The sequence below is a fragment of the Bacillus rossius genome, chromosome 6, assembly GCF_032445375.1.
Source record: "Bacillus rossius redtenbacheri isolate Brsri chromosome 6, Brsri_v3, whole genome shotgun sequence".
Taxonomy (NCBI): domain Eukaryota; kingdom Metazoa; phylum Arthropoda; class Insecta; order Phasmatodea; family Bacillidae; genus Bacillus; species Bacillus rossius.
Window position 1 is genome coordinate 47,997,769 of NC_086334.1, and position 25,977 is coordinate 48,023,745.

Here is a 25,977-nt window from a genome sequence, read left to right on the forward strand (position 1 = left end):
AATATTACCAAAACACATGTCCGCTCAAATCGTTAAAAAATTTATGACAATTTTTACAATAGGTACAACTCAATATGCACTGTCAATACACAACACAAAACGCAATATTATTTATTTATCTGTTTTCGTACATACCTTATCAGGACTCAATCCTCTCTTCTCTAATTCTATCCTCTTTTCCATGTTGCTCCGGTTCACAATACACAACACTATCGCTTAGACCTCTAAACGCGAATGACGGACAGCGGCAGTGTTCCAAGTCGCCACAACGTATTCGCGGCGGCTCAATGCTCGCTAGAGGGGTCTGCACAATAACACCGTTTTAGAGGCGGGAAATGAAACACATGTATGGAACTACTTTCGAAGAAGCCAATCAGGTGTTTCGTCAGGACGACTCGGCGAAGCATGTGCCATCTACTGAGAGATTAATGAATTTATTGATCCATGGAATAAGTTTTGTCTGTGTTGCGAAGCTTTATTCTGATAGTTACTTTTAGATTTTGTAAATACTGTTGCATCTTAAATCGCGAAGATACAGTATAAAATGTAATTTAATGGCACGAATGCCAAACTAATGTAAATACTCACATGTTTTCAATTGTATTAATATTTACATTTCAAAAGTAAACAGACGTTTCACTAGGTAGAGGTTAAATATTTTGGAAACCAACTAGTTCTACAACTGTAATAATATGTTGAAATCATTAATGATATTTAACACGTAAGTTGGATTGGTATGTGACATCCTGATTAAAGTATAAAATTGTCTCGTAAAAACTTCTACTATGCAAGGAGTAAATAAGTATGTACTTATCCTCAAACAAACGAATGATACGATGTTTGGAATATAGGAGACTGTTCTGTTTTCTCAAACTACCTTGGTGTAGCGAAATAAGATCGAAGGGAGCCGTATTGATTCGACTCAAGTAGTGGATTTATAAGGAACTTCAAATTTTCTGACTACACAGATAAATATAAAATCTGTCATGGCTTTTTGACGTAGATATACGCAACTGCCTCAAAACAGCTCATAAGTAATTAATTGCGATTTGGTAGCTGTGTGATTCAGGGAATTTACATCGTGTAACCACAAACCAATTAATATTTCACTTTCACATTTAAAATAAGATTATTTTATAAATTGATACTGGAAGTCCTAACATGGTGCTGGGTATGTACAGGATAGAATTGACTTTGTTGATAGCTGTGCACAGAATGTACCTATATTTTGAAGGCTTACTTAATTGTAGATACTTTTAAGAAGAAATTAAACTTGAATGATGGTATTATCCATTGCAATTATTACATATTAATACATTTGAATAATTTCTTCCCCATAATACTTTCAAACTAATTTAGGGTACATACACCTATTTTGATTAGTATAACCACAGGTATGTAGCCTAAATGGTAAAATATTTGTAGATATGACACAATGAGGTGATCCATCTGAAGTTGGCAATTTATCTCTTTATTGCCTAGGCAGCCTGTCACATTGCAGGTTGTGAACAGATGAAATAAGGCTTTACACTGCATTCATACTAGGGTCATTGGAGAAGGTGAGGGGTGACGAGATGGGAATGGAGCAGCAATGAATTTCTTAAGTGGGGAAACAGGAATACCATGAGAAAATCCACTAGTCACTGCAGCATTCATAATGTAGCCCACCTACAAAAAATCTGGATCATCTTGGAAGGTGAGTGATTTGACTACTCAACCACAGCAACCCCATTAGGTTAGCAGTTATACCATTTAGCACCATGCATGTTGCAAAAAGTGTGTAAACTACATTGCAAGCAACTTAATAACCATTTTTCTTTAGCCTATGCATATTTAGTTTTAAGCAAGCAGGCCAGTTTCAAGAGGTCACACACAAAAACCTACAATTTGTTAAAACAGAGCAAACCATGCCTCAAGTTTTCTGAATGTTCAGAAGCTGACCCAAGATCCAGGTGCCAGGAATTAGGACATGCATTTTTTTAAAACCATAATTTTACTTAGCAGGAAATCCCAACATGGTTATAGTAAAGTTTTGTACCTACTCGGTGTGGCATATAGACTTAAATATTTTATACAGTCTATGAAGTATTTATTAGCATCTATGATTTTTACCTTACTTGTACGGTAGCACACTTAAAAAGTGTCATATTTCTTTTGTTTATTTTACACCTACTATAGCAATGCTCAAAATACAATACTGTAAGAAAGGCACTTACTATTCTTATAACTATTTGAAGCCAAATTTTACCAGTTTAAATTTCAAAGGAAAATTTAATTGCTATCATGATAATACTGAAAAAGTGTTTTGAAAATTTTTAGACAAAATATTTTTGCAACTTCTTTGAAATATTAAGTTTAAAAGTTTTTTTTTCTAACCCAGTAGATCTTTGATTTATCTACACACCTAGATAATAGATTAAATCATTACCTTGATTTCCATTGTGAGCATTCACTTTTCTTTCGCTGACACGTATATGAACAGTGCGTGTGCACGTGTATTTGAACGGCACACCAGTCACTCCAAAGGAAACGGTGCAATGCAACCCTTAATACATTGAAACTTTTTTATTTTTAAGCCTCCTAAGAGTTATGGTTGCAGCAGACACTGTTAAAGCATCAAGAAAGACTGTTTTAATATTGATATAAGTAAATTGTCAGAGGACCCGAGTGCCGCAGAGGGGAAGCTCAGCATTCTATAAGCTGACGTAGTTTAATTTATTATATAGTGTTGCTCTTTATATTGACTAAGAGGTTTTAATTATACGAGTGTGATTAATATGTAATCCCAGTTTTCCTTTGGCATACTTTCAAATAGATTGTAAGAATGCTGTGCTGCCACCAATCAGCACATCACCCACTCCACTCATCTTCCACTTGCCACAGCGAGCAGACGCGTGGCTTTGCTACTTTTCTCTGATGGACCAAACACATGGCTTGGTCCAGATGCCTGACTTGTATAACCTGCCATAGTGCTTTCCCTCCATTTTAGTTGTTTTTAACAAACAGAAATTGTGGATTCGTGTTGTGTTACAATCAATGACGTGTACTTTTCTGGAGTGACTTTGTGGCGACATGTGTACAGTGGCGGTCCTATGGGAGGGGTGATAGAGGCAATTTCTCCCCCCTTCCTTCCCAAAAAAAAAAACCTGTAACTAAAAGTTAAAAAACTCAGAGGTACCAAAAATAATTTACTCCAGATCAAACCTGACCTTTTTAAGTTCAATTTACTTTTTGCAATAATGTTTAATTTTACATTTTTTTTTGCTACTGTACTCTGTACAAACATTTTAAAATCTTTTCGAGACGTCAGATTTGCGTTAAAAGCAGCTATTGTTTTTTCTATAAAATTTTGGACTTAACATTTAACTGTGAGGTATTTTATACCACTCATAACTCTCTAGTGATCTGCCCCTCCCAAAATTCAAGGCTGCGTCTGTAACCGCATCTGTAGGTAATAAGGCGTGTGGAATGCAAAAGACTACGTATATTTTACTTGACATTCAGTAGTGTGCCCGATGCCAAGAGTGGGCCATGTCTTGACAGTGTCACTACAAGGTATTGAAGTCTCTCGCTCCCCGTGCAGTCAACAACACGACTGAGCATCTCAGCCATGTCCCTGCCCTCCTCCACACAGTGGCATCCATTAACCAGAGCCGTCGACACACACTAGATGTCGCTATACCCCCCCCCCCCCCCCCCCCAGCATACAAAAAATAACCCAATATGCAAAGCTCTTCACAGTTTCAACATAAAATGTGTTTGCTAGCAAAAACTGAATAAAATTTTTACATAAAACTTTTCTGCAATGGCACTTACTTTTTGTTTTCGGCCCACAAATTATACTTAATTTTTTTTGGGATGAAAAGTAGTTGAACTCAATACCTATAAGCCATTTTTTTTTTTCACTGAAAAAACCACCAACATGATAAAGATCTATACTTAAGAGTTTTAGAAAACTGCATAGTTGAAGTTTGCAGAAATAACTTTTTCATTGATTTACAAGTTGGGTTTATTTCTACAAGTAAATTCAAATTTTGTGTGAATTGTATGGTGGTTAATTAATTGCTGATGATGTGACACCACATTTTTCAGAGGAATTTGGTTTTATCCCACTCCAGGACAAGTAATGTGTGTTGGTGAAGGAACTGTTATTTCATACTTAAATAAAAAAATAAAAATCACTTGGCAGTACAGATTCACATGTCTTCACTTAAAAAAAGAAGAAAAAAAAGAAATTTTAAAGTATTTTTTTTTTTACTGGAAAAAGGTAGCAGAAAGAAATTTTAGTATGTTCTGGTAGCAAGAAAAAAAGCCCATGTTCATTACAGCAGAAAAATAAAGTTCTGTACTTATCAATAGTCTGGCTAGTTGGCCTAGTTGTTAGGACTTCTGGATAGTAAACCTGGTTCAGTTTGAGGCCAAGTTAAGCAACAGCATATGCATGATTTCCTTTCTTTGGTGGGGGAGGGGGGGGGGGGGAAATGACACCAAAATGACACCACTCTGCCTGCTGTTTGTTTTAAAATTCTTTCCTTTTGTTGGTGGCAGCATGAGCGAAAATCTATAGGATTCCCAGGGGACTGCAGAATAACATTTATAATTCCCATTTTAGTTACGATTTTACAAGCAACAAGCAAGGGGCTTTTTGCTTCTGGGGAGGGAGCCCCGAGGCCCCCTGCTTCCCCCCCCACCCCAGGATCAACACCCATGAGTGGGAGTAATAGTTTTTTGTAGTTCTTTTATAGATGTTTTAGGATTTTGGGGCCCCTGAGGTCAAACAAGGCAATGCTTCAAAAAGGGAGAAAATACCACAATATAATCACCAAGTCTGCACAAGTAATGCTGGGGTAATCTCTTTGTGTCTGGGGATCAGGTCCATTGAGAGATTTGCCCAGGGACAAATATTTTTGGCAGGTCCCCTCCCCATTACATAATTTACAACTTATCTAACCCCACAATTAAAAAAAAATATCTCAAGACTATAAACATTACATGGCCATAACTGTAAACATGAACTGAACTGTATTACTTGTAAGGTTTCTATTAACAAAAGATTTGTAAATTTCATCCTATAAAGGTAAACCCAAACATAAAATTAAAAAAAATCTAAAAACTCAACCAGAAAACCATTCCCCCATTACCTTGGGGGGGGGGGGGGAATTAATAACAAAAATCCACCATTCTGATCAACTCATCATTACTGTGCTTTAAATCATTTCTAATATTTTCTCTAAACTAATAGCATACAGGACTTAGCAGGTGTTATATACCAGTACTTTTACTTATCAGAATTCATTTATGAGCAACATGCATATAATTTTAATTGAAACATGCTTGCCAATTAAAATATTAGTGCTTCATTACTTAAGCAATGACACATTTTATCTTAAAAAGTAAAACAATGTCTCACCAAGCAATGCTTGTTTTAGATTCATAGTGATGAATTATTATTTATATCTGACTTTTTAACCTAAACCACCCTAAATGTTAAATAAAATATTATGTATTGTTTCATTACTACAAAACACCTCATTTTCTTTCTAACAATTATATCACTGTCTTTGGGGGGCCTCATGTTAGGCAGTAAAGTTTATTTTATCAACACGATGGCTCAGTATGCATAATTAAATATAATTTAATTCAAAACATTTCCAACTAGTAACCAAAATATGTATATTTCAACAGAAAATTGATTTTTGTGTAACACAGTAGGAAAAATTGAGTACTTGTAACTAAATTTTTGCTTTTAGTTTGTGTCTAAAAAAAACTTTAAGTTGAATATAATGTAAAATTAGCATGATCCGGCATAAACCTAAAAAGTCCTGTAACTGTCTGTGACTAAATAGTAAAAATATCTAACCCACAAAAGTTTCACAATTATTTTGAAATATTCAATTCACACAATGTTAAAAAATACAGTGTTGTTAATCAAATTTTGATTTTTAATTTTTATTCAACTTTTTTTTTAAATACTCTATTGCCATAAGTACCAAATTAAGACAATTAAAAAAATTACGTCATATCATATAGCACACAAAATGAGTATTTGAAGCAATTTTTAGGTTTGATTTGGTAGGATTTAGACAAAGATGCTATTTCATACATGCTGTCACACATGTAAGAAAGTACTTATCCAAATCCAGCCTACAGCTAATGATTATAACTTTTAACTCCCACCTTTGCATTCTGGTGTTTTTTTTAGAACATGAAATATACTGACATTTTGTATTGGACTTAAAAATTAGCAATTAAAGATTAATACTCAAAGAAGGATTTAGATAAAAAAAAAAATATATATATATATATATATATATATATATTTCTTTATCCTATCTCATCCTTATATACAATTCTAGTTATGGTTGTTGTGAACAGAAAATCTAAGATACTTTTATATGTGATACTTCATACTAAACACTCAACTAATTACTGTGTAGATTGCCAGCACTTTGGAATTTTCCATAATAAACAGTAGGAAAACACAAAATTGTATTTCCAGCAACTTTAATTTATTAGCTACACAAAACTCTCAAAAGTTTTAATATTTTTCTTCAGTTATTTTATTATTCAAATTGACTTTCTTAAACCTAACTTAATGGTATAGATGAAAAAATAAAATTGACAAATTCATTAACGTAAGAATATTGTACACATACTGTGACACCAGCATTGAGCAAACATTTGATCACCAGTACTGTGCCGACTGCTTAGCTCCCAGACTCCCATCAGACAGATCATTCAGTCGAGGTCACATCACTGGCAGCCAAGGGTACACTCACACAATAACAAGTTTTAGGAACATTAAAAAAAGTCCTTGCTTTAAAAGTAATATTTTCTAGCGTCACGCTGCTTCAGATCTGGATAGTTTTTGCCTGAGCTGTTGAATTTGTTCTTCCAATGCTATAACCTGGGAAGCAATAACATTTTCTTTGTCAAAAACTGCTTCTTCAACTTTTTTCTTTATTGTAAAGAGAGCATTTTGATAACCATCTTTTACCCTTTCATATTCTTTTGTCAGGTGTTTTTCTTTCTCATCATACAATTTCTTGTATTTCGCTGCTTCCAGTTTTGCAGCCTTATACTTTGCAGCACATTCTGCATACCTTTTTTTTATCTCATTGTAAGCCTTGCGGAGAGATTGTACTTCGTGCTTGCGGTTTGATATTAGTTCTGAAATTTTATTTTCGGTTTCTTCTAGTTGTTTTTCTTTCAGTTCAAGACGAGATCTTGAAGCAGTCAGCTCATTTGCTAACATTTGGACTTTTTCTCTCAACACGCCATCACTATCTCTGTTAACACTGATCACTTGCTCCGAAATATCTACCTTACAATTGTTCTGTGATGCAATCAAATCTTTTAATAACAATAATTCATTAGCAGTCTTTGCTTCACATTCTTGCAGAGTTAATTTGTGTTTAGCTTCTAAGTTGATGATCTGAGTAGCAAAATAATTAACAGTTTCTTCTTTTATTCTCTCCTGCTGTGCCTCCAGTTCTAACTGATATTTCAACCTCAAAGCCTCTAGCTGTTTCGCGTGAAGTCTGGCAGATTCCGTCCTGCATGTTTCCAAATCTTCAGTGAGACTCCTCATCGGAGAAGTACTAGCATCTTTGAAAGAGCTACGCGCAGTTTCCGTATCAAAATTTTGTCCCAACATTAGTTTTTCCTGCAACAAGATAAGCACCAAGAATATTTTATCGTTTGCACATTCAATACAAAATTCAAACAAAATTGACAATATTTTATAACATTTTTTTTTTTTTTTTAAGATTTCCCTTCAAGTTTATTAAGCATTCAGAGTAATCATTCCCTACTACATGGAAAAAAAAAAACTTTTAGCAATTTTGTTTAGGAAAACACTGTAAAGTATAATCAGAAATTCGCCTTTCATCTATAATATAGATATGTTAGATCAAAGTCAACACTGTTATTAGCTCATTTTAAGTGTAGTACATATAACAGCAAGCAATGCTAAGTACTAAATTATTTTGTCCAAAAGAAAAACAAAATATTTTCATTCCAACAAGATATTTGTGTCTGGTCACAATGGTTTTGCTCAAAAGCGTTTTAGTTGCACTGAGTATCGTTCAGATAACAACATGTATTCTGGTCAAATTGTTCGAAAAGAAATAAAAATGATAAACTCGAAAAACTTTCATGTGGGTGCATTACACATTAAAAAATAATTTGGTTTACTATTATGGAAAAAATGATTCATTAAACATGACCACATTTTTCTGAGGATTCATATTTTGATGGCTTACAAAGCTGTTTGTGGATGAAAAACAAAATTTAAAGATGACACATATACCTTCACTTTAAGCTGGAGAACTAAAAATTCTTGCTTCTGAAGCTTTGACTGCAATTCCTGAATTTGTTTTTTGCAATTTTTATCAGCTTCTGTGCATTTTTCACCATAATCCTTAACCTTTTCTCGAAGAAGTGTATAGGCATCGGAAAGCTGAAATCAAAAATCTTTATTGAAAACAGTAAAGGAACGAAAACTGTAATGAGGGGGAAAAAAAAACCACCATTTAAACTGCTTCTTTATATTTTTTCTATGTCTTTTTATTTGTAAAAATTGTGAGTTTACTAACAACACATATTAAAACACCATGTGTGCGCTTTGGCATGAACACCAAAGTGACTTAATAGTGATTCTAGTGGCACTATTTGAACCCCAATATATCAATACTATAATTGAGGTTTGATGTTTCGTTGAAAATAAGATCAGACAGTAAGGCTGAACAGTACAGAACAGGGATATTGGGGAAGGAAGCTGCCATGGAAAAGAAAAAAAAAAGACCATCCAAACATTTTCCTGGAGTGATTTCGGGAAACCTTGATAAACCACAAACCGAGATGACTGGACCTGAGTCCTCTGGAACGCAAGTCCAGTGTCTTGCACTGTGCCACCTCACTCCATTGTTTTTAAAGTCACTCATAAGGAGCTTAAAAAATTTCCCTACACCCAACACCCGTGTCAATAAGGATTGCACATGATTTGTTTGTGAATCTACTCTGTTTATGAGTTATTTACACACCAACACATTTGTAGATCAGCCAGTGGCAGTCCTAGACTATGCTACGTCTTTGGGGATTGGCCTTACCAGGAGGGCAGGGCTTCTTTGAAATATTTAAAAAATAAACCCCTTAAAACAACATTTTTAAGACAATTTGGTAAATGGTGGTTTTGCCAATTCATCTTTAATTTAGAAAAAAACTCATTGAAATTCAAATAAGTAAAGTTTACATTATAAAGTATCTACAATAAAGTAATAAAAATTTTACATCACAGGCACATCGGTAATAAAAGGGCTGGTATGGAACCCCACACATTTAATTAGATACCAGATTAAGGGCACACAAATTTAGGTTTACAACACAGGCCAGTTTTAAGATGTTGGTATACTGCACATGTAGTATGAAAATTACAGATACAGTTTTGTAACTCTGATATTGTCTATTTTCCTATTTTCCCAGGTTTTTAGACACATTTTCAACCCCCTGAGTTTTAACATGTTTTCCTGATCTACCCTATCCATGGGAACCCTGCCTCTCATATGATTTAAATCAACTTTGGAACCATAATTGTTAATTTTTCAACTAAAAACAACAACCCTTTTAAAATGGGAGAGTCCACACAGTCAACACATCTTACAGTACAATATTTTTCAAAGTGTATCCAGGCAGACTAAATTTTGGCAAAAAAAATGGATAGCATGAAGAATAAACAAATTAAACTGTATTTGATTACATCACTAATGAAAATAAATATTGAAATACAATATAATAAATATAGTTTAAAAAACTAAAGAAACATGCTTTTAAAGATTATCAAACTAAAAAGTAAAAAATAATTTTAAAATTAAATGTATGACAATAGTATATAAGCAATACTAGTATAAATGAGAAAAAAGCTTGAGGCGCTTTGTGCCATATTTTTTGAATATTAAGCGCCCCATGCTTTTTTCTTATTTATACTAGTATTGCTTATATACTATTGTCATACATTTAATTTTAAAATTATTTTTTACTTTTTAGTTTGATAATCTTTAAAAGCATGTTTATTTAGTTTTTTAAACTATATTTATTTTTAACTTTTTAGTTTGATATTCTTTAAAAGCATGTTTTTTAGTTTTTTAAACTATATTTATTTTTAACTTTTTAGTTTGATATTCTTTAAAAGCATGTTTTTTTAGTTTTTTAAACTATATTTATGTATAATTATCATAGGGAAATGAGTTACCGACACTACCTATTACCATCTGAGATAACTATTTGGAGTTGCAACGTCACAAAGAAATGGTAAAGTCTCTACGAATCATTTGCAGTTAGATGTATGGATATAATATTAGAATTTACCGGGGAAAAAAAAACATTTTTTTTTTCGGCGTGGCCGGGAGTAGAACCCACGATCGCTGAATCCGAAAGCTGACGTCACAGAAGTCGCGCGCCTTAGACAGCTCGGCTAACGAACGTAATGAAATGGGTGGGACATTTTACAGTGATGCGTCACTCACTCTTAGTCGAAAGAGTTACAGACGGACAGACAGAGTTACAGACGGACAGACAAACATACAGGTGAAGCTAATATAAAGCATGTAAAAAAGTTGACGAACCTGTTTTATTTTGATTTTATAACGATCCTCTTGCTTTTTCCAGTCATTTTCTATTTCTTGCAATGCTTCCATCTTAGCTGAAAATATTCCAAGGTACAAAAGATTATTTCGTACGTACATTACACAGATACAAATTAAGATCATTTTAGAGAGTAAAGGTCATAAAACAAATATTGTACTTGCTGAGGTGAGTTTAAAACTGTGGCTCAACTGAAGACCTCCAGGACGATGTCAGTACTATATATACTACATGAAAAATGGATTCAGGTTTTGAAATTGTAGATATTTAATTTGAAAATATTGTAACTTATTTCCCTATTCAACCAATTTACGTTAAATTCTTAAGTAAAACTAAATAAGACATAAATATATGTTTTATGATTCAAGGCTCAGCTTCACCGGTCATTAATTCATTTTGCTAATAAATTTAAGATTAATATAAAGAGATATTTTAAAAATCAGACTATAAAATATATTTTGTTGGCATTACCTAGCTGTGGAAAGCCAGAGAATGATCAAGTGATAGATTATGATCATTATGAACCAATTAGCCAGACAACAATTTTAACAATCAACATTTGCCTGATGTTTAAAAAATACCATATAGGCATATAGCAACAAAACTTGCTAAAAAAAAAATGCAATGCTTATATAACTAGGCCCCTATACAAATCTTTCTCAATAAAAAAAAATTGCATTTAAGTGCAATATGTGGGGCTAATTGGCACTTTATGATTGTTAAATGGTTTATTAGATAATATGAATTAATAGTAATACCTGCATTTATTTCTTCTGTTACCTTGGTTCTATACAACTGCTTAGCTTTTTCATCAACAATTTCTTGTAAACTTTCATCATTCTTTATTATTCCTCCAATATTCATCTCTTGCTCTTTTAAACCAATTTTTTCTGATTCTAAAGTTTGCGTGAGACTGTCCATCTTTTCTTGAGAGTTCTCCAACTCATTTGACAACCTTTCTGACAGATTTTGTTGCACTTTCAATTCATTAGACACTTTAACCAACTCTTCTTCCTTAGCAAGCAGTTGACTAGTCAAATTTTCAACATTTTTTCTTGCCTCACAAAGCTCTTCTAAAAGACTACTTTTCTCACTGCTAAGTTGAATGTATGACAATTTTGCCTCTTGTGATTCTTTATAAACTTGGTCTAACTGAGTGCTGCAAGAAAATGTGAACAAACCTTACATAAGACAAAACCAAAAACACTAGTAATGTGGGACCCAAACAAGCAGTTTTATAGTTATAACAAATGCTGGAAATGCTCTGAGTTTATGATTTTAACAGTAAATTTTGTATTACCACATTATTAACATGTTTTATAGTATAGAGATTAGAGATTAACTATTTGATTATACTGTCACTGTCCTAAATTTTCCAGTGCTGTCAGATTTTAATATTTCAGGAGGGTATCAACTGTTTGAAAATCAATTCCTTTGTCTTGCTCATAGCTCTACCGGGAATTAGGGCACGACGTGCTGTTACTGACTTTTATTTTATGATTGGATACACAATAGGGTACCTTTAATTAGTCCGACAATCGTTTTTTGGTCATGCAGTGGTGCAATCATCAGCTCGGACAGTGGAAAGGGATTTAGGTTAGGTGGTACTGGACAGTTCGAGAAAGTCGCGCCATAAATTTTCAAGGCGGTACGAGCCATTAGGTTGAATGAGTCGTAGGTCAGGCATCATGTAGGGACTCAGTTGAAGGTCAGTTTGTCCAGTTATTTCAAGTCAGTGAAGTTGTTCAGTTCGTCCCTGCAGGTAGGCTAAGTCAAGTTTGGGAATGTAATGGAATCACATGCCACACTTCATTTATGTGAATATATTGCCTCAACAGAAAATTTGAAGTTCAGTATAATGTATTTCATCTAATTCATATCTCTGTACAAACATACATCCAATAAAATCTGCTTCTTTTGTGTCTATTTATGGATAATTTTTATTCAATCTAACCTGCTTAAAGATCAGAATGTTACTTCAGACATTAACGTTGTCACCTACTATAAATATACTATAAATACTTGTTATAATATATTTGAAAGAACACCAGAGAATTGATATTTTGTACATTTTAAGTAGCTCTCGGTTCTTGGATTACTATAAAATCTATTGCACATATACATAGTTCACTTAATGGTTGCTACTTACCGCAGTTCATACACCCTCGACTCTACTTCTTTATGCTTTTCTTCTTTTACTTTTGCTAAGGCTTCTTCGTGAAAATGTAGAAACTCTTTGCTGCAATGCTCATAGGCCAGAGCTTTCTCGTTTTCAAACTCAGTCGTAATTTTATCTATATCCTGCTTCAACTGAGCATTTTCCTGTTCAAGTACATTTCGAACTTTTTTAATGCTATCCAACTCATTTTTCACCAGAGACAGTTCACTTTCACACTGCTCAAGCTGCTGTGATAATCCTTTGTTTTTCTTCTCATAGTTTTCTATTTCTTTGGATAGCTGATCTTGCTCCTTTAACAGTGTCATTTGCACTTGGACATCTTCCTTTGAAAAAAAAAAAAAAAAATAAGTCACATAAACAAAGGTTAGGAAGCATGCAACAGCCATAGACAATTACAGAGCAACAAAAAAAAAATACAAAAAACTACAAACACTGGACATACCACCATGCAAACATCCTTTCAAAATTAAATTGATGTGTAATTACTAGGGACAAGATTTTAATGGTTTTATTTCTAGGACAATTTAATTTTTAAACAGGAGATTTCGGTGCTACCATTTTTATTTTTGCAAATTGTCTTTATTCATACCATGAATCATACACGTAAAATTATCATTATAAAAAGAATATTCAAATGAAACAAAACATTGAAATTCACACTTACATACAGAATAATCTAGCCAGAAAAAAGAAAACCAGTACAAATCTAGTTAAAAGACTAAGGAAATGCACATCCCTTCAACTACAAAACTGTTTTAAACAACAACACTTTGACAAATTTTTTTTAAAGAATACCTGCAAACACATACCTTAAATTTCTTTAGATCAGACAAGTATTTTTCTTCTGCTTGTTTAAGTGTTTTTATTACTTTTTCTTTAGTTTCCAACTCAGACTTCAGTCTGCTAATTTCTTCTCGTTTGATTTTTTGTCCTGAAAGCAACCATGGAAAGAACTAAATAAATCTCTCTCTTTTATAAAGGAACTTGTTAAGAAAGGTTACAAAGAAAAAATTATTTTACTTCTTTATTTTTTGCTATCAAACACGCAAGTTAAATTTACATCAAGTGTATGTTCCTACAAGTTTATCAACAATTACTTCCAGATAGTACCTACTTAAAATTAAAAAAAACCTATTCTTCCTGAAATAATTTCCTTATTCAAGGATATAAATATTACAGCTATTTCCACAAAAAAAAAACTATGATCTACATTAAAATGTATCCAGAAAATTAGGTTTACTGAATTTTTTTACATTACTGACAGCTGTACATTTTTGAAACACACAAACGCTTGCTGATTTATTTTCATTAGTTCCAAGTGTAATTTTATGCTAGACTCAGTTATTAAAAATGATTTTATTAAGGTATATAACATCACATTCAAAATTACATTATTTTAGTGTTGTACTTGCTGAATTACACTGCGTGGCATGTATGTAATTTTATAAGTTTTTTTTTTACATGTTATGCATATGCAGTAAAGCATTTGTTGCACAACTGTTTATTACAGTCAATATTAAGTTTGAAATACTCTACGTTTTAGAAATTATTACATGTCTTGCTAGTTAGTATTTATTTTTATGATTCGTAAGTTATTTTTGCATGACCTAATAATAAATTATGATGCATTAAAAATTTTGATTAATATGTTAAATAAACATTTAATGTTTTGTATACTAAATTATAATGTTCAATATTGTCGTAAGAAAATGGCATGCTTCTGTCGATTCCTGAACTACAGACGAGTGAGTTGGCGGAGATTTGGCACAGCAAATCCACCAAGTAATTCCGTACCAAGATAAGTTCTACTGAAGCTCTCAAGCTCAAGGATACAGGGGACACAGTATACACATTTATGATTATGAATTAATATAATTTATGAAAATAAAAACAACACAGGTTTATTTAGTCTTAAAAACCTTATTGCTATAGATTTCATGTTGGTGGGACACCAGTTGCCATGCAGAACATTAAAATCCTTACATCAGCTGAGAAGAGGAGAACCCAGGGACAGAGAAGTACCTTGGTCGAGTGGGGTTATGAATGAAGCTTGCAACAGGTGCAAATGTGGTGTGAACATCAAGACCTCAGTACGTGACAATGGAAGTCACTGAATGCTGGCAAGTTATATCACTAGTGTTACCGACTAGTACGTAAGTTGCTGGGATCAGTTACACAATATTAATTGGCAGGTGATTTATTCAATACCCTACTAGTAATACATACTTAAATTGAACAGCTATACGAAAAGGTAACGACTTGTAAAAAAAAACCCTTCTACATAATGCTATTAGGTTTCAAATGCAGCAATGCAAAAATGATCTGTTTTACCTGTATTTATTGATGGTAAGTTACTTTAAATAATTCCACAAACAATTGTGTCTTGACTGTTGTATACATGAACAACTTGAGATACTAAATGACTTCTTTGGTGGAATTTAAGAAATACTTCACCTGGTTATTGTTTGACACCACTGGTTAATGTTTTTTCATCCCAAGTACCTTACATGCCATTTCGGGTTAAGATCATTTTGTATTTTTTTACGAACAAAATAATCTAGTACATAATATATACTGTATGTATACTAAGAAAAAGTTACTTTGATTACAGGATTCAAATTTAAATACAAAATCAGAATCATTATATAACTCATCGGTGGTTGCTAGAAGAAAAGTTACACAGTGCAGAACCCCCTCATACAGTGTTTCCTTTTTCAATATAGTATGTACATGTTATAAGAAAAATGGTTTTTAAACTAGTTATTAGTCTGTTTATTTATAAAATGCATATTATAACATATGAGCTTATTAAGTGAATTTAGTGTAAACAAAATGGACGACAAAAAAGCTGTAATTAATCAAGAATGTACATATTTGCAAATTTGACAATTCTAACTTACAGTAATATAGTCTCCTCAATAAAAAAAATCCTAAATACGAACAGAACATACAAAACAAATCTTATGCAAAGTTTTACATAAATTAAATGATATGGTTTATTAGAGTAACGGTGGAAAAACCCAAGTGTCATTGGTCGTATGACGAGAGAATCCCATACAGGTATAACAGGGGCTTAACAATAAAATTATAATGGGCTTGTTTAGTACTGTTTAAACTGACGTCAACCAGGGCTATGCCCTCCCTCAAGCCCGATGTACCTCGCCCCGCTTCAGACCCCTTCTCCCCCCACCAACACCCTCTACAGCCGCAACATAATTCAAACTTCCCGCCAATGTGTACATGTGCTAGTTCGCCTCGCAAGAAGCACAGGCACACTTAGAATCTGTGCCACACACACCTAATATTAAAATACTTAATTAAATTGATTGTGTTTTTTTATAGTATTTGTTTCAACCCCCCCCCCCCCTCCCTCCCTTTTCAAGTGATTATGTTCCCAGGTTATGCCATAAGGTCTGAGCCACACCATGCGCAACCCCTTTCAGAATGCACCCCCATGCGGGCAATTTACATTTGAACTTGAGTAATAAATGCGTAAACATGAAAATGTTATTAATGAATAATAATTAATTGTAAATTAGTATTAGGAGCTGGACGGTTCTACTATGGTACTTTGTTTCTTCAAGTAATTATAAGCATGCTATTGGTAATTGCACAGCCTCCTGGTGCCATGACCCTGACCACTACCCAGTCTCTCTCGCTCAGTTAGAGAGCAGAATGCATAAATTAAGAAACATACAATTAAAAAAAAATGGTGTGATGAGATTGCCTGTATAGCAACCACTGATGGTTAAAAAATAAAATATAATAATAATAATAATAAAAAACTGCACTTATAGAGATTAAATAAATATTAAGTAATGTTAAAACTTAACATACCTATCAAGCTCCGGCAGAGTTCATCTCTCAGCGCTGTACAAATATTGGATTCTTCACTCTTAGATAATTTGGTACTATTGTTATTAGATTTTGCAATTCCAAGTTGAATCATAGAATCACTGAATAGAGAATCTTCGTTATTAAAAATGCCCAGACGTGTACCATTTTCATATTGCTGAAGATCAAATTTCAGGCTTTCAACTTCTTTCTAAAGGAGGTAAAAACTACCTATTATCTTTTTGAACTGTATGAAATATAACACAGTAAATATTACACTAAATATTAGTTTTAACACTGCTATTACAATTGTATTGTAATTAATATAGGAAATTGCTAAAGTTATTTTCTCTCTTCTCTCAGGAATTTAATTTGATTTGCTATTTTTACAGTAATAACTTACTTCTTAAATTGTGGTCATTGTTTATTTCCATCTCATTTAACAGTAGTAATTTACTTTTTAAAACTTGTACATAATTATTAAAAACCTAACTGGACAGCTAAACAGGAAATATTGATTCAATGACAAAACCATTGTCCCTTTCAGAGAAAATTCACATATAATTTCCAGGACAGCAAGATTTGAGTTCTTTGCAAAAGTGATAGAGTGCATGTGTTGTCAAACGCCATGGGTTTTGAAGTTCAAACATCGACAGACTCTGGCAGATTGCATTGAGCAACCAGGTTAATACAGTGAAGTTACGGTACTCATTCGTCGAAGTAGAAAAAAGAATAAAAATAATTTTTAACACGTTTAAATTAGCTATCCCATGTAATTAAATAAACACTAGTGATGGGTCAAATATCAATTTTCTCAAATCCGAGTACTGAATTTGAATCCCAAAGAAAACGTCAAATAAACAACTCTAATCCGAATGTAGGTCTCCAGGATCTAAAATAAAATGACGTACAAGAATATGTTGTTAAAACATTCAACCCTATCAACTAAATTTTTAGAACCAATACAATTTGTAATTTTATTTACATATTTCGGGGATGGTAACAGGCTAGGTATGAAGGAAAAAAATGACTAGTAAACTTCAGAGGTTATCAGTGTTAATTTTCAATTTCTTTAATTTCCTCAAATATTTTTCTTCCAATCTTTGCCCTCAGTTACCGAATCCTTTGAATATTAATTTTTGAGGATTGGATTGGCCCATCCCTAATAAACACATAACCAATAGTTACATGCACCTAAAAACATCATTCAGACTGAATGTACAAACCATTCAGCACCCTAAACCCTAAAAATTAAGCACTATCAAAATAAATTTTTTTTACTATTAAAATCTATATTCCAAATGTATGATATAAGCTTAAAAAAAAATTTTCATGTGAATATGGCCCGTGGCACGGTGCACAACAATAAGATCAAACCCCATTGTATCGCCTTCTGCACAAATACTCCTTAAAGTCAGCGTGGCGTCAGGCGCAGGCGGGTTCCTACCGCCGCGACCCGCCTATCCCTGCAGCATGGCGGGGTTTAACCTGAGCCGCACGCCGCCACGCAGAGCCCGCTCAAGACATTGCAACCTGACAAGTTCTCTGCACCGTTGCAACCTATTCTCCATCCTTTTCGTGTCAGAAAAGTTTCAGAACAATGGTTCACAAAAACGTTTGGCCTTGAAATTTTACTCCCATTGCGCCCATTTAGTTCCACTTCATAAATTGCCTAAATAATTTGAGTTATTTATAAACACACTTTTAACATTGATACTATTTAGTTCACCAAAAACCAAATATACAGTGTAATGACAATAAGGAAACACTACCACGTAACATCATTCATGACAAAGAACATTCAGCACCTTTACTTTTTCACAAAAGAAATCATTTTGCCATAGATACGTATGAACAACATTTAACATTGTAACAGAAACAAAGGTGTTGATAGTCTAAATTATAAATCAACTTCTCCTCAAAGTAATAAGAACGTTTTGAAGTTTTCTCTACTTCAAAAAAATCTAAATTAAAATCTAAAGATGCCAAAAATAAAGTTCTAACGCGAGACATTACATTTTTTCTGAGCCTACATCTCAAGCAAAGACCAAGTACGCAAAGTGCATCACCTCCAACTGTTTTACTCTGTCGTGCAGCTGTTCCTTCTCTCGAGTGACGACAGACAACTGCACAGTCAGGCTCAAAGTGTCTTGGCCGACAGTGTCCCCAACAAGCTGCTGGTACCGACGCTGGCTCTCCTCCAGGCTTCTCCCCAATTGGTTGATTGTTTCAGACTTTTCCAGCATGAGTGCCTCGTTGGCCCTGGTCTGCTCAGCGAGACGCTGCTCCAGCCTGTCGCACACCGCTTCCTAGCAACAAACACGCAGAATGCAACCACAATTATTGACACCATCCAAAAACCACTCAAAAACAAAACAGTGCCACTTATACGAAAATTAATATTTTAGCAATTATTTAAAGAATACCAAACAAAGTTTTCAAAACTATTTTGTTTGAAAATATATTGATTATATGCACATGAACATTTCTCTGAACAACAAAGATACATTTAATGTGCAACATCAGTGACATAAAATTAAAAACATTATTAATCATGAAATCAATTATGAAAATTATATTGAAAATATATATAGAAAAAAACATGCTGTGATGGCAAAAACAAGACTTCCATGTAACCAAGTTCATGATAAAAATATTTCAAGTACTGCTTATGTAATTTTTTTATAAATGAAATAAGTATCTATTAATAAATATGAACTTCATAACAATTTAGAAAAGGAAATCAAAAAGAGCATTACTATTCTAAACAACCAATCAGAGTATTCTAGAAATCTGTTTGGTTTTTTGTTAACGTAATTCTTGTTATTTACATAATAATTAGTAAAAAATTTGAAATATTATGAAAAAATGGCAAAAAATAATTTTAATCACTGCAAAACACCATATTCTTCACCATAAAACATGGTATATAATGATTTTCTCAGGTTACCATAACATTTCTATGGAAAAGAGAGAAAAAAAATTGTGCTTTGAAGTTTTGTATACTGTGGTGACAAACAAACATTTAAAGGATGGAGGAAATAAAATGAAGTGTACTTATCAAGTGCCAACAAAACTTTAATTCCTTGCATAGCTAATTCAAAACTCTGATACGTTCAATGAAACATATTTACTGATGACGACAATTGAATGAAGAACACAAAACTTTTGAACTTACTGAAACTCATTTCGAGAGTTATGTTGCAGAATGTCTAAACAAGCACTTAAAAGTCTGATGTTAACACTCAACTTCAATAAGCCTCCCTGGTTTTTAAGGGCTAACTAAAGCATTTTTTCAAAAGAAACAAAAAAATCAGACACTATGAGTCTATAATACTGCCCGGAAGCCACACAAGGGGAAATAGTGGCTCCAAATTTCCTACGGATGCATTACCAAGACTGCTTTATGCACATAGATTTGGAACAAAAGTAAATCTGATGATATATAAAGTAAACCAAATTAAGAATATTAGCATTATTTACGAAGACAAAATAGCCAAGCATAAAAAAAAATGTTCATGGTTTATAAATTATATTAAAAATTTCAGTCATTTAAATTGCTGCTTTCCATTGCTAAATGTTAGTCAAAATGACAAACAACAGACAATACACATAACATCATCACTGATGTAGGAAACAACAGAATAACCTGGCAGCCATAAATCATTACGTAACATAGGCGAAAAACAGAATATAAAATCACGAAGGACAAACCATTGAACTGTAAACACAGTATTGTACATCCTTGTGTCTACAATGAAATAAGTAAATTTTCCATTATAGCTGTTGTACAGCAGATTGTGTCCGACCATGTCTCCGTTGTTAAGAAACACTTATGGGTGGTGAGACAAGGGTCCTGGGTTCGATTCCCGGCCAGAGAAGGAATTTTCACTGGGTGTTGTGTTATCCATTCATCACCATACTGCGGATTAACGCTGTCATGACAAACCGGCATGCTGTTGCTTCCACCACCACAGTGTAGGGGTGGGATTTTGTTCTCAATCATGAGCATTAAGAACACACGATTATCACAACAAATTGCAAGGTTTTCTTTTTTATAGTTACACACGTAAAAGAAGTTAAACATATTGGGACAAGATCAAATGGTTTTGTTTTTAGGTCAATTTAGTTTTTAAAACTGGAAATTCTGGATTTATTGCTTTTATTTTTATACTTTGTCTTTATTCATAAAAATTGTGTATTATGTATTCAAAAAAATATGAAACTAAAATGTATCTTAATACACCAAAACAATCTTATTTTGATTGGCACCTGATGCACTTATACAATAAAATCATTAGTAATAAGAATTTATAAAAGAAAAATACTCAGAAAAATGGAAAAACACTGCAAATATTTTGTGTTTGAAAAATGTGCTAACATCATAAATAAAAAAAGTGTTTCTAACAACAGATGCAAAATCAAACAAGGTAAAACCAAATTTTTCTGATCTATTTAGTTCATACATTTTGGTACAAAATTCATTCTAAATAACTTAAATTCATGTTTTTAGCTACATTTGAGTGCTAAATGGGCTAAATGGTGTATTAACTTGCATTTAGGATTTGCTTGTTGTTTTTTTGTGCTGTGCACTGTTATTTCGGTTTTAACGCCATACATATAATCATATCCATAACAATAAATTAATGTAACTCAGATTTACTTACAAGTCAGCATATTTGGCACTTTGCACAATAGATCTGTTGCCGCTTTATCTATTCCTAGCATTACCTTGTCTTCCAATTTTGCATTCAGCCCATCAAATTTTGTTCTCCACATCTGCAATTCCTGTTCATGCTTCTTCTGACAGTTTTTCACAAATGAGTCATAGTGTTTATTTGAGTTGCTTAAATTGCTACGTTCAAGCAACATCAGTTTTTGATGCAAGTCGTTGTTAGATGCTTGCGATGATTCCAGCTCCTGTTTCAGCTTTGAAAAAAAAAAAAAAAAAAAACTAGTACACACTTATAAAGATTTTAAACCAGAAACAAAGTCGATCAGTAAAGTCTAAAACATAATCGAACAAGTTTGAACAACACGCTTACGAAAAATTGGGCCTTCTTAACAGTTTGAAAACTAAGTCAGAAACTTTTATTCTAAACTGTACTGATTTGAGTTTAAATTTTCACAAGAAAATTCAGGAAATAAATAAAACTTAAAGAGTTCTTTCTATCTGCACAATGCAAGGTCAAGAATTTTGAAATAAACAAAACAAAATTCTGAAATACTGATAAAGCAAACTGCCATAGTCTCCAATAGTTAGGTACCAATCCAGCATTTCCATAAACCACAAAAACTAAAACCAGCTGTCGGAACCATGATTGGAGCCCTGGTTCTTTGGAATGCAAGTCTAGTGTCTTACCAACGCACCACCCGTCTGTGCAAAAAACGATTTTACAAAACAACAATTACCGCGACTTTGATTTCAAGTTTCAAGTATAAATAACATAGTAACAACACTACTGTAACAATGGAGACACATTACAGTTAATTTTTTTTTTCTTTTGTCTTCAAGTGAACAGATTTGTTTATCATTTACATATTTTAAGTTAAAACAACATTTTTTTATTCTACTTGAAGCCAGATAGTAACACTTAAATTAAATTAAATTAAATTTTCAAGTTAAACAAATTTCTTCTTTGCTGAGAAGCAGATAATTTTTTGTGTTTGAAAAAAACTAAACAAAAAGAAATTATTTATTCTTGCTGTTGAAAAAAATTGTAAAAATATGTTACTATGCAAAAAATTATGTTTGTGAAGTGGGAAAAAAATATTTTCAAGTGAATATAATGACATAAAAAATTTGGTTTTTAGTTAAAACATTTAAAAGGAACAGCTACCGATAAAAAAGCAGATAATATAGTAACTTTTACACAATTCACGTAATGACACATTAAGATAAGTTCTTGCACATAGAATTATTCTATTTACAGCTTATCTCCATATTTACTAAAAGCATAGGTTCAAAATGTATACATATAAAATTACCGCATTTACCTTAATATAATGTGACAGTTTTTACCGAAAACTGCTAAACCTAAAAATAAGAGCATTATAATCACAAACTTGTATTCTGCCACTGGAGTGAATTTACAGCAATGAAACAGCCGAGTTGAAAAACTACATACTCTGTATCATAACTGTGTCACTTAAGCCACTTTAGACCACTAGTAATTATTTCATCCTGAACTTTCGCTTTGTCACAATATTCGTTATATGGGTCATTTATTTCATCAGATAACTTTGACTTCTTTATGTTTTTCGATTGCTAGTCTTTGTTCACGTGACTTTCTTATTTTTATCAGGTTTTTTTCTAGGGATTTAATTTTAGATGTTTATTCTGTTGATTATTAGTTGAATAACTAAACTATCTGCCTGTGAACTAGTGAACTGCGTCACTTATGCCACTTTTTAGTCCGCTCTTGTTTATGGCTTTCTGAACCTTTTGTGAAGGTGGGTTGGAAAGGAGGGGGGGGGGGGGGGGGGTCAGCAGGCCTGACATGAGACAAGATAACACTTGGAATGCTGCTGGCCAAGGTAGCCTCTCCCCCTCCTCCTCTTTTCCACTTCCTGGCAATCACCAAATCACCATATAGTACTGTATCCTTTGCTCTCTGACGAATGGCTTATGAACTAAAACCATAAAACTCTTTTCCTTACAATTGCTGCTTTTTTTTTTTAAAAATGCAGTTTGCCGTTTCAAAAAAGGCTGTGCAAATCACTCTACCGACAGAAAGAGGCCCCAGAAAAGCTGTTAGAAAATATGGTATAAATGTACTAATTAAATTTTTTTTTTATATTTATGTGTTTAAATTGTGATTTTTTTTACCCTATAACGTATGTTTCATAAACTCGCAATCAAAAAGTCTGGGGTTGCCTTATACTCACATCGCAGTATTTTAGGGTAAATACAGTAATTGTCACAGAAATAGCTATCATATATGAGGGAGTAACAAATTCTGCCATCATGTTAATAATTAAGATGATTTCTTCCAAACAAAGTAATAATACATAACTCTCTATGAGATAGACACTGCAATGCAAGTTAGTTACTACCCACAATGTATGCAATACCCATAAGACACCATAAAAGCTTTTGAGCAGTGGCGTAGCAAGGTATGAAGCCCCCCCCCCCCTCCCCCCCCTCGAGCAACGAACAACATCACTCTAGGGCAAGGAACATTCACTCCCATAGCCCCATCCATTTTTTTTACAATATTGTAGTCACTATATTGTGTTTATATTGTTCATCATTAGTAAATAGTATACAAGGTATTATATAGTATCCGGCAAGAATTCTGAAGCTTGGCACTTTCATAACTGAACTTAATGCTTAATTATCTTTATTAACTTCTTTTAAAGGAAATACTATTCAAATTATTGAGATTGAATGATCATGGACAGATTTGACATTCTTTCGTGACTTGGCACTTGCAAACTGTGTTATGGCGTCATCTAAGTCAATGGTTCTGGCTCTAGCACGTTCAATAGAGATTGTTGATAAGGAGCTTAACCGCCTTTGCAACATTGTGCTTCTTAGATAGTTCTTGATGATTTTCAGTTTTGAAAATGACCTCTCGGCACTTGCAGTTGTAACAGGTATTGTCAAAAAAATTAAGCACGCATTGACCAGATCAGGAAAGCTGGAACTAACTTGTGCAAGCACTATTATAGTATCCGCTAAGTCCCTAACACTTTTCATTTCTTCAATGTGACATAAATAACAAGTTTTAAATCTAACAGCCTGAGGGCCCAGGTTGTAAGAGAGATCATCTGGGTAGTTTTGTACTAAAACTTGATTCTAATATTTGTTTATCATTTGAGTCCTTTAAAAACGAGGGCCTTAAACACTTAAAAGTTGAACAGATTTCACTGATCGCGATAAAACGCTCTGTAACCTGGGTACTTATTATGTCCAAGCTTCGGGTGAATACTTCAACTTGAAAACGCTTCAATTTTTTTTTTCCTAACCTAAGTATGTAATAAAATTAAGTGTATTTGGGAGGGGTCTGGGTTAGGGGGAGACACTAAGTGTGTCTCAGGTCGAAGCCTATATGCTCTAATCATGTAAGTGTTAAGCCATGCGGGAGAGGTAACATGCATCATGTGCTAGGAGGGGGATTGGCCAGCCATGGCAGCAATTGGCACCATGACTAACTCCCCTCACTGACTATACTGGACTAAAAACTAGATAAGTTGGGCCCAGGTAAAACCTGCATAGGCACAGGGGAAACCCTGGGCTCAGACATGCGGGATGCAAAAATTTCATGCATTAATATCAAGCAGGTTGGTTACAGGAAAAAGATGGATGGTTCCGGAAGAAGAGTTGGACAGAGTAGAAACAAGCTACTAAACAATGGGCGCGAGCTTGGACATTGCTGTCCGCATTTGGTTTTGGGCAGTACTGGTTATGTGGGGGCGACTTTGTAGTTTCCCCCAGGCTGCCAGCCAGCGCGTGTAACTTAAAACTAAAAACTAAGAATGTACTGTAATCGTGAGTTGCTGCATCGGTCCCTGCTCCAGAATGGATAGAGCGTCAGGTTGCCTGTCGCCAGCAGAAGGCAGTCGGCACTTTGCGAAATTACCCAGTCTATCACGAATCCCTAGCCTCAACTTCCTACGTTTCTTTTAGCTACGGTTATGTACGGACTGTTATACAGCTGTGTTTAGATGTGTGAACTGCCAGCATACACGTGTGTATTATGCTGATATATTTAATATTAAATACAAGCACAACTTCTCTTCATCTATAATTGGGTCATCAACCTGCACTTCATCAAACATTCTTTTCTTCCTTCTTATTCTTGAGACGGGAAAGTGGGGTGGAACATTCCATTTTAAGCAAAGTTCAGTTGCATCATTTTTTACGGTTTGCCACCCTTTATGAGTTTACTGATTTTTGTTTTGAGATTTGATAGAATCTTGCTTGCATATTCTATATCGTCTTCAACTCTTTGTAGTTTTTTGGAGATGATGTCAATTGATTCTAGTACAACACTTTTTATCAAAATCAAAATTACTGTAGGAAATTGTTCAAAATATTTTAAAAGTGACCTCGCTTGGTCCATTTCTTCTTGGTCTTTACCATCCAAGCTCAATAGAGTTAGTATTTTCATAATATCAAAATAACCACTATGAAGAGCTTCGATGGCTGATTTCTCTAAGACCATCTAGTTGGGCACACCTTTTTCAATTTTTTTTCTAACATCGCTGATTTTCTCAACAATGTCCATCTTGATATGGCTTTAAAAAATACATAGATATTTTGAACATTGTCAAAAAAGTTTCTGATTTCAGGAATACTTGTTACACAATCATTAATT

The 25,977-nt window shown here is 33.5% G+C and overlaps 2 protein-coding genes across 5 annotated transcripts in view; both read right to left on the reverse strand.

Annotated features, from left to right (window-relative positions):
- LOC134533157 (acidic leucine-rich nuclear phosphoprotein 32 family member A) overlaps positions 1-875 on the reverse strand; it is a 34,974-nt gene extending 34,099 nt beyond the window's left edge. The window contains exon 1 of the mRNA XM_063370515.1: positions 136-875. Within this exon, the coding sequence (XP_063226585.1) occupies positions 136-183 (48 nt within the window). The 5' untranslated portion in view covers positions 184-875. The remainder of the gene's footprint in view (positions 1-135) is intronic.
- A 5,612-nt stretch (positions 876-6,487) lies between these two features.
- Positions 6,488-25,977, reverse strand: part of LOC134533155 (centrosomal protein of 152 kDa-like) — a 45,265-nt gene continuing 25,775 nt past the window's right edge. For all 4 annotated transcript variants that reach the window (XM_063370509.1, XM_063370510.1, XM_063370512.1 and 1 more), the window contains exons 8-16: positions 21,386-21,583; positions 18,724-18,963; positions 16,658-16,865; positions 13,630-13,751; positions 12,791-13,143; positions 11,400-11,800; positions 10,623-10,699; positions 8,312-8,461; positions 6,488-7,666 (exon numbers count right to left, since the gene is read on the reverse strand). In XM_063370509.1, the coding sequence (XP_063226579.1) occupies positions 6,842-7,666; positions 8,312-8,461; positions 10,623-10,699; positions 11,400-11,800; positions 12,791-13,143; positions 13,630-13,751; positions 16,658-16,865; positions 18,724-18,963; positions 21,386-21,583 (2,574 nt within the window). In that variant the 3' untranslated portion in view covers positions 6,488-6,841. The remainder of the gene's footprint in view (positions 7,667-8,311; positions 8,462-10,622; positions 10,700-11,399; positions 11,801-12,790; positions 13,144-13,629; positions 13,752-16,657; positions 16,866-18,723; positions 18,964-21,385; positions 21,584-25,977) is intronic.